Source organism: Dama dama, chromosome 21 (genome assembly GCF_033118175.1).
Source record: "Dama dama isolate Ldn47 chromosome 21, ASM3311817v1, whole genome shotgun sequence".
Classification (NCBI taxonomy): domain Eukaryota; kingdom Metazoa; phylum Chordata; class Mammalia; order Artiodactyla; family Cervidae; genus Dama; species Dama dama.
Genome location: NC_083701.1, coordinates 43144736 through 43160104, shown reverse-complemented (window position 1 = coordinate 43160104; position 15369 = coordinate 43144736). Strand labels below are relative to the sequence as shown.

The 15369-nt window shown below is 43.3% G+C and overlaps 1 protein-coding gene across 2 annotated transcripts in view; it reads left to right on the top strand.

Moving 5' to 3' along the window:
• Positions 1 to 15369, top strand: part of ZNF704 (zinc finger protein 704) — a 247315-nt gene that overhangs the window by 198446 nt on the left and 33500 nt on the right. For both annotated transcript variants that reach the window (XR_009689561.1, XM_061123549.1), the window contains exon 5: positions 14072 to 14172. Coding sequence is in view for 1 of the 2 variants with exons in the window: in XM_061123549.1 (XP_060979532.1) it covers positions 14072 to 14172 (101 nt within the window). In the remaining variant the exon portion in view is untranslated. The remainder of the gene's footprint in view (positions 1 to 14071; positions 14173 to 15369) is intronic.

Below are 15369 nucleotides of genomic sequence, written 5' to 3'. Positions count from 1 at the left end.
TTCATACACATTTAAGTGACAATGTTCACTAACAATTTTAAAAAGCATTTCTGTTTCATAGAATAAAGAAATACTACTGCAATATCTAGAAAACGTTGTAACATTATTTTTAAATCTCCATGTAAATAGACTTTTTAAATATATTTTAGTTTTTTAGTTTGCAGTTGGTAGCTTCATTATTAATGACTATTCACAAACAAAAATCCAAAGAAAACCCTGTGGACTGCAGTGCAACCTATTTTCCCAGTTCATTTCAAAGAGAAAAACAAAGAGATGGCGCTGATCCAACACCATCCGTCCCTGCATCTCTCTTAGCATCAGGCAGCATGTGTAATGGTGCTGGTGGTACACGCACTCTCTCTGCCCGGAGAACAAACAGGGCATTGATGTCATCTCTGGTCCTTCCCAAAGGCTGGGGCATGAAGAGTTGCTGTTTCACACACCAGTCCATCAGGCAGGGTCCTGGAGCTGTCCAGGCATCCTGTGGGTCCCCAGAGACCCTGGGTCTTGACTACCTGGGGAGAGAGGCTGCACTTGCATCTGTGAGAACCCACAGGCAGGACAGCTGTGTGGACCTGGAGTCTGTCCTGTTGCTTCAGGCTGCACAGACTTTGTCTCTGGGGCCTTCGGAGTGTGTGTGCTTTGGTTTCAGTTGTCACCTATGTGTCTACTTTACAAATGGTGTCTCTTACTGTGGCTCTCATTAAGTGCAGCCAAGCCTGTGGCAAAGACTCACAGCAGAGGGAGCTCCCCAGTGCTTGTAAGGTGCCCTGCTGGAAGGCTCATCACAGCTTTTCCTTTCCAACATAGCCACGAGCCAAAATTCATACTCTTGCATTGCAGTTTGGTTGCCTCGGTCAGACTTGTATGTAAAGTCTTTAGGCTTCAACTCAATTAGGAGATAGTCAAGTCACCAAATGAAAAAAAAAAAAAAAAATCATTACAAACTGGCATTTATTTGAATAGCACAGACCCACTCTTCAGGAGTTTGGGAGCCATGTTTCTCCCTCTTTCTTTGTGACTTCTCCCTCCATTCAGACTCTGGATTTCCCCAGGGTGATAGCAAAAGGATGAAGCTTGTAGTCCCTATTTTTTTTTTTTTTGCTGTGGGGTCGTAGTTCCTTGACCAGTAATTGAACCTGCACTGCTGCCTACATTGGGAGCACAAAGTCTTAACCACTGGACCCCCAGGGAAGTCCCAAGTAGTCCCTAGTTTTTAATGCATGAATCGTACATACACCAAGCCATTGCTTTTTGAACTTAAAGTTATTTTGAATAGTGGTAATAACAAGAAAGTAGGATGGTTGCAATTCATAATTCATTTTTTTAGTATATCAAGTGAACCAATATTTATTGAGCATCCAACAGGCACAATGCTCAATACCCTGAGATTAAAGTGCAGCCCAAGGGGCAGCCCAAGGAAGCCTTTAAGGTCGAAAGTTAGGCAGGTGGACACTGATGTATAAAAAGGCAATAATAATTATGAGCGATAGATGCTGTGCTCACAGTGTGGTCCCCCGGTGGTGCTAGTTGTAAAGAACCCGCCTGCCAGTGCAGAGAGACATGAGTTGTGGGTTTGATCTCTGGGTCCAGAAGATCCCAGGAGGAGGAAATGGCAACCCACTCCAGTAATCTTGCTTGGAGAATCCCATGGACAGAGGAGCCTGGCAGACCACAGTCCACGGGGGTCTCAAAGAGTTGGGCATAACTGAAGTGACTTACCAGGCACATAATGGGGTGGAATCACAGTGGCTGCAGTGCTGCTATTTTGGTTTTTAAAGTCATACCTCAAACGATTTCCAAGAGTTAACTGTCTAATCCATAGACAATATGTTCTCATTGGGGGACACTTTCTGATTCATTTTATTTTCCTGTTCATTCCCCTGAGGTTTATAATATCCATTTGAGACCGTGAACTTGTATTGGGCATATGTCCTGTGGGGATTGTTTGAGAACCTTCTAGATCGATATTTTCCAAGCTGCATGTCTCAATCCACTGGTGGGTTGTGAATCTTTTTAATGACTGTGAACAGCACATCTTTAAGGAACAGGACAGAACAGGGTGCAGTGGACATAATCAGGATGAGTACTGTTCCTTGGTGCTTTGGTTTCAGTTGTCACCTATGTGTCTACTTTACAAATGGTGTCTCTTACTGTGGCTGATGGTCAAAAACGTTTGGAAGCCCCTATTCGTTAGTATAAAGAGAGAACATGTTAAGTGGTAAGTGAAGGTGTCCTGATTAGAAATCTAAAAATCCACATTCTAGACTCAACTTTGCTACCCTGAGAACTTCAGGAAAACACTTCATCTGTCTGATCATCTACTTCTTTGTCTGTTAAACAGGCAAACAGATATTATCAAACCTCTCTCAGGACTATCATGAAGACTAAGTGTGACCAACCATAAGTATAGGAAGGGCTTATAAGCTCTAAAACTAGAATGTAGCAACTTTGTAATAGACCTATTTTAAGACCCTGAAACAAAGTGGGAAGAGGCATACCCTATACTAATTATGAAGCAAAGACCCTGGTCTTCCTCCTCATGAAAACTTATTCAGAAGTTATCTTAACACTTTTTCTCACTCTCACCTCTTATATGATCCCTATTCCACTTGTGTAAAGAGGAAGAGAGATTTATTGCCTAAATAAGGCATTATTGCTGCCTACTTTCAGTGGTGAGCAAGAAACAATTGCTGATATTATCAAATTTATATATACATATATAAGTAACTATATTTGTATATTTTATTATAGTTTACAAAATACTTTTAAATGCAGCATGTCATTTAATCATCATGAACATCTTTGGCCTAGTCATATCCGCATTGTGCAGAAGAGGCTCACTGAGGTTATGTGAATTATCCAAAATCCTGTAGCTTATAATCTTAGAAATAAGATCAGCTTAGCTGAAATAGCAAAGATGAAACTCTTGAGGCAATTTCAAAGAATCCACATTTCCCTCTGCACCCAGAAGAAAATAACATGGAAAGAAAACAGTCAGACCCAGTTACAGCCAGCACAGCATGGCAGGGTGGGAGTGGGGTGCAGAGGCTTACAAAGAACTCAAAGACAGAGGAACTCCAGGCTGTCTGCTGAGGCATGGGTCCCCAACCTCCGAGATCTAATGCCTGATGATCTGAGGTAGTGCTGATGTAATAATAATAGAAATAAAGTACACAATAAATGTAACATGCTTGAATCACCCTGAAACCATCCCCCCTCCGCGAAACCAGTGCCTCATGCCAAAAGGATTGTGGACCACTGTGCTGAGGGAGGTGGGGGCGGACAGCTTCCTGCGGGAAGGGCACATGGCTCTTTAGCCAAGGTAGGTGGGAACGCGAGGAGGGGAAGTGAAAGGCTTCTTTCTCCTGGCTCTGGAAATCAGCCAGCCAACTGCCTCAAGCCCCGTTCTAGCAGAATTTTTCCTCTGGAATTTCAGACTGAGTGTACTCAGATGTTGAGAAAAGCCTAGTAGCATGAGCTGGGACTCCGGGACTACCGGGAAGGTGCAGTTCCTATCCTGACCACAAGGTGATGCAATGGCCCCAAATACAGCCGCTCCGGGCGTCTGGGAGAAAACAGTTCTATGGAAGGCCAAGAGTTAACATTCAATTCCCGAAGACCTCTAGAAAATCAAGAAGGGCTCATAACTAATTAATACTGTGCTTTTTTCCACGTCAGATTCCTAGTTCAGTCAGATTTGGGATTTGTCCTTTCCTAAACAGGACAAAACCGTTCGTGCTCTGGAATTAGCACCCCAGCTACAGTACTCATGAAAGTGTGAAAGTGCTAGTCGCAGTGACGTCCGAGTCTTTGCAGCCCCACGGATGCACAGGGCTTCAGGCCCCTGTGTCCATGGAATTCTCCAGACAAGAATGCTGTAGTGGGTAGCCATTCCCTTCTCCAGGGGATCTTCCCTACCCAGGGATCGAACCGGGGTCTCCTGCATTGCAGACAGATTCTTTACCATCTGAGCCATCAGGGAAGCCCGCAGTACTCACGTGAGCGTAGCAAATAACTTGACCTCTCTAAGGCTCAGTTTCCTCATCTGTAAAATATGAAAAATGATAGCACCGTAATGGTCAAGTTGTTGTGAGGGTGCTGCTAATATTTTGCTTCCCTTTTTTACCCACTTGACAACGGACTGAATGGCATTTGAGAAGCGTGAGTGTGGACAGGGAAGGCTGCCTGCCTCCATCCTCCGTTCTGGCCCCATAGGACCAGGGCTGCTGCAGCTCAGGACAGGGCCCCTCGGCCACCTCAGTCACCTTGGGCTTACTTAGGGTTAGTGGAAGAGGCCAGCCTACGTGAGGTTAGGGGTGAAGGAAGCCATGACACTGGCAGAAGTCGGGGTCTCCCGAGGAAACCTGACTCAGGACTCTGCATTTCAAAACATCAGCACGACTCAAAAGCAATCGCAAAATTCCAGTCTTCATCACTTTCATTTATCTCACAGGCATCTTGACCATGAACCACTTTACCTGTAGACTGGGGAAATCTCAAGTCAGAAGGGAAAAAAATAGCTCCGTTCACGTAAGATACTTCGCTCATCATTGTACGGTAGTAAACAGTGAATTAATCATTTGCTCTACTCTGCGTGTTCGATCTTTCGGAATCAGAAAGCAGTGAGTCACTCTTAAGTTGTGAATGACTGCTCCAAGAGACCCTCACGGCCCTCACAGTTATGCCTGCTGCCAGTCTCTAGGCTGACTTAATTGCTAACCCACGAATTTTGAGCAGAGAAGTGCCTTCTGTAAGAAGAACTGCTCCAGAAATAGAGCCATCTGTTAGAAGTGCTGGGGAGGGCAGTGCTAAGAAAAGCCACTCGGGGTCACACCGTGTGGATCTCAGGGTGATGACACAGCATGGCCCGCCAGAGTCAGAGAGCTGATTGACCTCAGGGAGGATCAGGGTAAAGACGAGAGATCTCGGCAATTTAATGACAGCATCTTAGAATAGTCTGCCAGGCAGTGTGTGGTCCAGGAGCGCAAAGGACTTAAAAAATCATCGAGCCCAGGCTCAACGTTTCCAAGTTTCAGGACCGCTTGGATCATGTCTGGAAATGTGCAGATGTCCCCAAAGATGAGATGCACTTTTAGAATTCACTGATGGAGAAAACTTAATTTAATGATTAGGAATTTCTATTAATTCAGGAATACTTTAGTTTGTGGTTTTAGACATCATTTAAAATTGACTCCATATTTAGGTATCATGTCCACACAATCAAATGAACCCACTTTAAACATACCATTCAGTGAGTTTTAACTAATGTCTCCACGTGAGTAATCACCACTCTGATCCAGGCCAGCAGTTCTTGTGTCTTCTGGAGTCAAATGCTAACGCCCAACCCAGACAGGCAACCCTGACTTCTGTCACCAGAGATTAATTTTGCCTGTTGTAAATGGAATCAGACAGTGTGCACTTTTTGGTATACTAAGTACCAAGCGTGGGCCACAGGAGCTCTCATTGATTGCTCTTAGGAGTGTAAAATGGTACAACCCCTTTGTAAAGCAGTTTGGCCGTTTCTTATAAAGTTAAGGATATACTCACCATATGACCCAGTAATTCCACTCTCAGATATTTACCTAAGAGATAAGAAAGCGTGTCCACAAAAACACTTGTAGACAAGTTTCATAGGAGTTGTATTCATTGTCACCCCAAACTAGAGACCTGTTTCCATTAACAGGGAAGTGGATAAATAATTTCTGATATATTTATACAACAGAATTCTGTACCACAGTAAAAGGGAACTAATGACTGAAGTATGAAACAGGGGATGAAGCTCAAAAAAAAATATGCTCAGACAAAGACACCAGATACATGAGAATACATTCTGTATTATTCCATTTATAGAAATCTTTTTGTTACTTTTAAATTTTATGTATTCACACAGCACCCATAAATGGGACAAATAGGTGGGAAATGTTTAATCCCTGCTTGATATACATCTGAATTTTCCTATACACCTCATGGATCCAAGGTCACTAATCTTGTTCATTCTTCTTGTTTTACAAAGAAAGAAAGAAAGCCTCAAACTAGTGAGGTGACATGTACAAGGCTATGGTCCCAGTAAAGAACTGGAATGCCTTCAACTTCTAACAGTTACTGATTTTTTTTTTTTTAAAGACCGTATTTGTCAGTCTTTTGGAACCTGCTGAGGGTCTGAGTGGATTTCTTGATCCTGAAAGAGCCCCTGGAGGCTCTGCCAAAGCTGTGAGTTCCCAGGAGATAGGCTGAGGAAGCGTGTGTGATGCAACACATTGACCTATGTAGAATAACTGGACTGTCTTCTCTCTGGGAAGTTTGAATGCATGAATATCAACCCACCCTTTATCCCAACACTCACACACACACACACACACAAACACGCCAATTACCAAATAAAGGCAACTTGGTATTAACCCCAGGCTGCTATCTGGTAAACCAGTCATGTGATGATTAAAGTCATACATATGTACCTTCTGGAATATAGCTGTAATGGAACTTATCCCTGGCATTTTGTCTACTTCAAAATCCAGCCATGTTTGCACTCTTGTATCTGAAGGTGACTTCAGTGGTCATCTTAGCAGTCCTGTGTACCAGTCCGGGTTCTCTCAGGAAAATAGAAGCCACTCCATGTATCCTAAGTATGAAACAAGTCAAAACCAGCATGGAGGCTTGCCATGGAGAGGGAAGCAGAGAGAAGATGAAGGAAGGCTTGGCCAAAGATCTCAGCCTATCACCCCAGAGCAATTGGTATCAGAGACATCCTGGGAGCTGCCACAAAGGTGATGAGTCTTCAGGAAGTTCTCTCCAACCACAGTAGCCCCAAGGCCAAAGTTGAGTGATTCTAAAGAAGCAGCTCCTGGAAGCTGCTGTGAACATCACACTGAGCATGTGTGAGATTCCTTGAGTCGGCTTATAACTGTCAGGCTGTCGTTTACTAAGTCACATTCAACTCTTTTGCAACCCCATGGACTGTAGCCTGCCAGGCTCCTCTGTCCATGGGATTTCCCAGGCAAGAATACTGAAGTGGGTTGCCATTTCCTTCTCTGCAGTGTAGGGAACCTGCGGCTCCTCCATTGACAAGCAGGTTCTTTACTGCTGAGCAACCTGAGAAGCCCAACTGCCAGGAGCTTCAGCTAGACCAGGCAGATGCGTGGAGGACCATAGCTCGTTGAGCTTCCCAGCCAACAGTGGCCTCTCCCTACCTCGGACATCCCAGCTTGGTGAACATCTGCTGAAGCTGAAAAAGAGAAGCCAGGGCTGAGGCACAGATGGTCACGTTCAGGCTTGGCGGCTGCGACTCTGCCGGCCGCTTTGCTTAGTTTGGCTTCTTTGGGCGAGCTTGGACCCATGTGGCAATCTGGGTGCTGTTTATTTAGCTATGTCTTCCTGTTCTGCTCCTCCCATGGCAGACTTTCCTTTAGCGTAACAGGGAGTAGTTCTGTAGACAAAGGATTTGTCTCCACTGAAAGTAACCAGGGTACTCTGAAAAGTACTTAACCACTATTTAAGGCAAGAGTCCCCAACTTCCACAATCTATTTCCTAATGATCTGAATTGGAGTTGATGTACTAATAATACAGATAAAGTCCACAGTAAGTGTAATGCACTTCAATCATCCCCAAACCATCCCCTGACCCCAGTCCATGAAAAAATTGTCTTCCACGAAACTGGTCTTTGGTACCAAAAAGGTTGCTTGAGGGCTTAGTCACTCAGTCATGTCTGACTCTTTTAGACCCTGCGGACTGTAGCCTGCCAGGCTCCTCTGTCCTTGGGATTTTCCCTCCAGGAGTACGGGAGGGGTTGCAGTGCCCTCCTCCAGGGGATCTTCCGAATCCAGGGATCAAACCCACATTTCCTGCATCTCCTGCATTGTAGGCAGATTTTTTTTCACCACTGAGCCACTGAGAAAGCCCACCAGAAAGGTTGGGGACCACTGATTTAAGAGACCTTATGGTTTGACACACCTTCACCTAGATAGAAAAAAGTCACTTGACTGCATTAAAGTTGAGGCTCTTGTGCTAGTATAGTTGTATTCTCTAAAAATTAATCAAGCAAGTATTAATATTATAGGTTGACTTCTATTTTAATTTAAAATAGGGTAATTTTTATATTTTGCATCACCAACTCAATGGATGTGACTTTGAGCAAGCTCTGGGAGATAGTGAAGGCCAGAGGAGCCTGGCGTGCTACAGTCCATGGGGTCACAAAAAGTCAGACACGATGGAGCAACTGAACAACAACACAACTTCTATGTTTGGAAATTAATGTAAAATTAAAATACCCTTCCCCAATATTTTCACCATGCAATAATTTTCACCATACAATATTTTCACCATGCAACTTTTATTTGCCTTAAATAACCCCCCAAATATATAATGTTGTTTATGTTCTTTTATAACCTACTTTTGCCTCATTTCAATCAAGGTCCTGGGAGAAGTTGGTGGTGTTCTCAGATGGGGTAACTGAGAAGAGTTTAATAAAGAGACTCTTATAAAGGAGTAAATAGGGCTGGAAGAAATCAGAAGAGATGATGCAGTACCCCACGGGCAAAAGAGAAAAGCAAGAAGAAATAAAGTTGATCATTTTTCTTCATGTCCATTATCTACTTTTGTTTGGACAACAGATTTCTTTGGAGCCCTTAGTAGGAGCCCAGAAAATTATGGGTATGAGTAAAGAATCCACCTGCAATGCAGGAGACCCCGGTTCAATTCCTGGGTCAGGAAGATTCCCCTGGAAAGGGGATAGGCTACCAACTCCAGTATTCTTGGGCTTCCCTAATGGCTCAGTTGGTAAAGAATCCACCTGCAATGCGGGAGACCTGGGTTCAATCCCTGGGTTGGGAAGATCCCCCGGCAACCCACTCCATTATTCTTGCCTGGAGAATCCGCATAGACAGAGGAGCCTGGCGGGCTATAGTCCATGGGTGGCAGAGTCAGACATGACTGACTAAGTATACAGCACATAATCGAGGAGATGATACACAAACACTTGTAATTGGTAGTTCTCCAAAATCCAAGGGATTTAGAGAGGATGTTGGTCAGCTTCATTGTATTTGGAGAGTTTGACACCTCTGTATCAGCTATTTCCTCCTAAGGAAAGGAGTTATACCAATGACATTTATTTTTCTATCATTAGTACCAGGCTTTATTAATCAATTCAAGAAGCAAATGCTTGACGTGTTATTGCAAGAACCAGGAACAGCAGTCTTATCAATAATACTTGTTATGGCGCAGAAATACCACTGTGATTGTCATTTCCCAAAACAGTTACCAATTTGACCGTAAGAAATTCCTAAGGTGTTGGAGGAATTTGGCTCTGCATGTTATGTAATACTATTATATTAATTTCGAAAGACTATCTGTTAATAACTGACTAATTGTTGTACATGCGCACATGTGAAGTCACTTCAGTTGTATCCAACTCTTTGCAACTCTAAGGACTGTAGCCTGTCAGGCTCCTCCATCCATGGGGTTCTCCAAGCAAGAATACTGGAGTGGGTTGCCATGCCCTCCTCCAGGGGATCTTCCAGACCCAGGGATCAAACCTGCGTCTCTCACATCTCCTGAATTGGCAGGCAGGTTCTTTACCACTGGCGCCACCTGGGAACATCAAATGATACTGCATAAGTCACATATTCCTTCTTAAGCCACTTTCTTCTATTTGTGCTGGTAATACCACCCTATCTTGATTACCACTACTGCCCACACCCTGTCTCTCTGTCTTTTCCTTCTCAGTCTCCAACATGAAATATTGAATCTGCAGTATGCTGGGCCTTCTAATTATCTCTAGCTGTATATCCCCCTAGATGGTCTCATCTAGATCTGTTATAAGAACTCCTTCAGGTCCTGACTCCAAATGTATATCTCTAGACCTGACTTCTTCTCAGTTTCAGGCTCATAGATCCATTGTCCTACTAGCCAGTAGGTATCTCAAAATGAATGTATCCCAAAGAGAACCTCAACTCATCTCGATGCAGAAGTCATCTTTAATACCATCCCTTTTAACATTCCTCATGCTCAACCCAACAACAGGTACTGCTGGATCTGCCTCCAAAATCGACCCTGATAGTGTCTACTTATCTCTGTTCTCATGGCCCAAACCTTCTTCAAGCCGCCATCTTTTCTGACCCGCAGTAGCACTACACTGGTGACCTTATTTTTCCTCCCCAGAACAGAACAGAGTGATCTTTTCTTTTCTTTTTGGCCATACCACACAGCATGTTGGATCTTAGTTCCCCAACCAGGGATCTGACGCACACTCCCTGCGTTGGAAACATGGAGTCTTAACCACACTGGACCACCAGGGGAGTCCAAGAGTGATATTTTCTTAAAATCTAAATCATATCATATCACTCCCTGACTTCAACCCCTTCAGTAGCTTCTTTATTTTAGAATAAAATCCAGATTCCTTACCCTTACCTACAAGACCCTGCGTAATCCTCCTTGCCTCCATGGCCCTCCTTGCCTCTCCACCGATCTCAAACAGATCACACCGTCTCTCCTTTCCCTCCAAACTAACCGTTCCTTTCTGGCCCTACAGTATGTCAAGCTCTTCTGCATCTTCACGGCTTCTCATTAACTCTTCCTTCTACCTGGAAAACTCTAGCTCATAGCATGGTTGGTTCCTTTTCCAACCTTCAGGTCCCAGCTCACAAGTCACCTTCTAGAGGCTTCATTTGACCTAGCGTTTCCCACCCCCATTTCCAGAAACATTACCATACCTGAAACAATCATCATTTGTGATCATTTCTGTCTCTCCCCCATTAGAATGTAAGTTCCTGAAGAACAGCTTCTTTTCTTTCCATTACAGCCACTGGAATATTCCTTGCTAAGTAGCTATTTAATTTAATGAATAAAGGAATACCATCAGCAAGAAGGCTAGGAATGAATCAAAAAGTGCTTTCATCTATCATGACTTCATTTCCAGATGGATATTTGGACTCTCAGATACCTGTAATTTTGGTTTGAGTCATTAATTCCCTTAAGTGGAAGATATTTTTTAATAGAACAGCTTCATTGTTTGAAAAATGAGCAGAAAGCACTCATAGGGTGAGGATTTGTTCATTAATATCGTCGTCATCTGCTCTGAATTAAAAAAAAAAAATCAAGCCAAATTCTTTTTTGTGAACCTTGGGGCTGGAGTAGAGGGCAGGGCAGGTTTTAAATTCTTCCCCTTTGGTTCATCTTCCATTTCATGCATTTGGATCAGTGGCTCGAGAAGATCAGGGAGCCTGAAATTTGTGAATGATCTCCTTAGAATAAACACCAACTCATCAGGATAGTGTACTTTAAAGTGTCCTAATTCTGTCTCTGCTTCTCAGCTCCCCTCACATCCCTCTCTCAGTTTCTGCTCCAGCTCTTTGCTGCTGCAGCTAGCTCCTGGAGCTCAATACTGCTCATTGCAGCAAGAAGCATGGGCGAGCTGTCCACAGTGCCTGGGAGCTGCAGTGGGAATGGCTAGGTTGCAGTGTCAGGAAGGCCAGCCACCTGGGACCTCTGGGATCCCCCAGTTCCCTGGGCTCATGAAGCTCACAGGAGGCATGGGCTCCTTCTTGCTGCCACTACTCTATCTGTTGCAACAGACTGTAGCCATGTGCCACCATGCTGTGTCTTCCACTTGCCACCCCGAAAGTGATCATTCCCAACACACAGGATACTCCTCACTTCTATAAGTTCCTAGGTATTTTGTTTCAATTGAGAAAGATTTGGGTGGGGGTGACTGGCTGAATCAGGGTACTAATTCCATTATAATAGCCAGTGAGTCATCCTCTAAATGTGTAAATGATGGCTTTCTAGAACAGGGCTAGAGAGCAGAAATCCTACTAGACTTGTAAACAAACCTACAGCAATTCCGTCAGTTCAGGGAAGGTGTCATTGTTTATTGGTCAGGGGAGGCTTACGGTTGAAACAACCCATTTCCAAACTTCAGTGGCTTAACTATATAAAGGATTTCTCATGTCACAATCCAGTCAGGTCAGCAGAAGTGATGAAGGAGTGTTTCTGCTCTACACATTCTCCAGGGACCCAGACCCCTTCCTCCCAGTGCAGAGATTCTTAACTTCGAGTCCACAAGTCCCGCAAAGGGAGCGGAAAGAATTCAGGGAGTCTGTGAAATTAGATGGGAGAAAAAGTAATCTTTATTGTCATTAATGTTTTAACTATAATTTAGCATTTCCTACAATTATGATTGGAGACATCAAACCACAATAGTATTAGTGCCTCATGTGACGTTACTACCAATATGAAACGTGGATATTTCCATATCATCCTACAATCTTAGCAGATATCATGAAATATCATTTATGCACAACACTACTTTGAAATTATGGTAGTTACTAGATTCACTTAAAGATCTTATTAGTTTATGTGTTAAAGAGTATATATATTACCGCTTCACAAAATTTTTTAGTATTTTGATAACTATTTCAGCACACTCACAGTTTTTTTAATCCTGTGTATTTTATTTTAAACATTATTAATAAAAACATTACTTTAAGAAGGGGTTCATAGAATTTAGCAGACTGCCAAAAGAATTCATGGCCAACAAAAGATTAAAAATCCCTAAAGTATAAGTTCTGACTATATAGCAGAGGGAACTATATTCAATATCGCATGATAAACCATAATGGAAAAGAATATAGAAAAGAATGTATAGCTTAATCATTTTGTTGTACAGCAGAATTAACACAACATTGTAAATCAACTATACTTCCATTTTTAAAATATTGAAAAAAAAATTCCCTGATCTAGTGGTGCTACTGTCCCCTAAGTCCTTGAGTATCCCCAACCTCTAATCAGCCAAACAGGCTGGAGTGACATTGAAAAGTAATTTAGGGACGAGGCTTAGAAGGAATGTATGTCACTTCTGCCCTTATTCCATTGGCCCTAATTCAGTCACGTGACTTCGCCTAACTTCACAGGGGGCTGGGAAATGAAGTCTAGCTGTGTTCTCAGGAGGAAACAAGGATGGGGCTTGGTGAGCACATGGGAGAAAACTCACTCCCTGTCAAATTCACTCCAGGAAGTATAATCATCATAAGACCATAATAGCTGCCATTGGTTGAATAATTACTCCTGTCAGTATTGTGCTAAACGATTTGCTTTCATAACCTCATTTAATCATCATAATAACCCTGTGAGACAGGTACTATTGTTCTTATTTGATAAACAAGGAAACTAGAACTTGAGAAAGTAAGTCCAAAATCAGTGCTCTCAATCATTTTGCTGGACTGTTTTGGAAAACTTCTAAGATCCTTGTAGGAGAAGATAGATTTGTGTCCTGGTGGAGAGAGTAGTTCCAGGAGCCAGACTTCCAAAATTCATATTCTGGTTTTGCTAGAAGCTGGCTCCCTTGACTAGGCATGTTTTACTGAAGCTTTCCATGAATCTGTAAAGCGGTGATGATAATAGTATCCATCTTTTAGGATTAAATGAGATAAACTCTTAGACTAGCACTTGGCACATACTAAGTGCTCAATGAATATTCTAAAATTCCCTGTCATTAATGCAGGGTTTCCTTGGTGGCTCAGATGATAAAGAATCCACCTGGAATGCAGGACACCTGAGTTCCATCCCTGGGTTGGGAAGATTCCCTGGAGAAGGGCATGGCAGCCCATTCTAGTATTCTTGCCTGGAGAATCCCCGTGGACAGGGGAGCCTGGTGGGCTACAGTCCATGGGATCACAAAGAGTCGGACATGATTGAGCGACTAAGCACAGAACAATGCCTAAAAGACACTGTAACCACCTTAAAAAAAAAAAGTGAACTAATGAGGTGGGAGGAAGGTTCAAGAGGGAGCAGACATACATATACCTGTGGCTGATTCATGTTGATGTATGGCAGACACCAGCCCAATATTATAAATCAATTATCCCTCAACTAAAAACAATTTTTTAAAAAAGTAAACTAAACATTCCAGCAGGGCTCAGTATTCAAGAAGGAAGCAAGAAAATCTCTTGAGGTCACTAGGATCCTTGCCTGGGGGGTTTCCTAGAATGGTGTGCTGAGTTATAGTCAAGAGAATGGGAAGCTATTACGTTGATGGGTTAGTTTTCATTTTAATGTAACCTTGTCTTCCCTTATTAGAACTCCATGAAGGTGATGTTCAAATGCCTCTGGAAGAACTGTGGGAAGGTTCTGAGCACTGCAGTGGGTATCCAGAAGCACATCCGGACCATTCATCTCGGGTAAGGAGCCCCCTCTTTGGAGCTGGGTGTATCTCCATCAAGTTCAGTCCAGGACCACCTGCACTCGGAATTACACTTCACACTGTGCCTTAAAAATTCCGAACACAGAAGCAGAGCCTGGGCCTGCTTGGTCTTCCTAATCAAGAGATGGATTATGGAGATGGCCATGCAGATAATACAGGCCAGTATAACAAGTGGAAAGAATATGAACTTAGAGCTGTGAAGCCTCCCTAATACACTCACTAAGTGACATTAAGCAAGCTGCTGCTCGGAGCCCCAGTTCCGTCTGAAAAGGAAACTCAGAATATCAGCCCTGCAGGGTCATGTGTGATGGTCAAAAATAAAATGTATGTGAGAGTGATTTGTAAAAGATGGAGCACCAGGATAGGGTAGGAGTCCTTAGACCCCCCTGAAAATGTTTGTAAAATTATATGTGCAATTTTTTCCCCAGTGGAGTATATTCATGACTTTGAGCCTCAAAGGCAGACATACCCTGAAAAGGGTTTAAGAAACACAGTGACAATCAGTGTTTCTATTCTTATGAAGCCTGGTGACCTGCTCTATCCTTTTCTGTTGCCCAAATAAGTCCTTTATTTGTACAACAGATACATTTCCCTGTGTTATACAAAAACCTTTCCAAGGAAAGATAAAAGGAAATTTTGGGCAGCAGGGATTAGGGGCCACTCCAGAAGGGCTGTGATGGTACAGCCTCTTGTTCTTTGGCCTGTGGGTCTTTCTTGTATGGGGATGTGGGACTGGGAAGGGATCTTGAGAAGCTGTAAGTGATAAACTGTGCACAAGGCAAATCCAAACACATGACCGAGCCCCCCAAATGCCTGGACACAGAAGGATCTTTTCGAAAAGATGTTGTTGTTGTTGTTGTTGTTCAGTCGCTAAGTCGTGTCTCTTTGCAGCCCCGTGGACTGCAGAATACCAGGCTTCCCTGTCCTTCACAATCTCCCTGAGTTGGCTCAAACTCATGTCCATTGAGTCAGTGATGCCATCCAACCATCTCGTCCTCTGTCACCCCCTTCTCCTCTTGCCTTTGATATTTCGCAGCATCAGGGTCTTCTTCAATGAATTGGCTCTCCGCATCAGGTGGCCAAAGAATTGTAGCCTCAGCTTCAGCATCAGTCCTTCCAATGAATATTCAGGGTTGATTTCCTTTAAGATGGACTGGTTGGGTCTCCTTGCTAT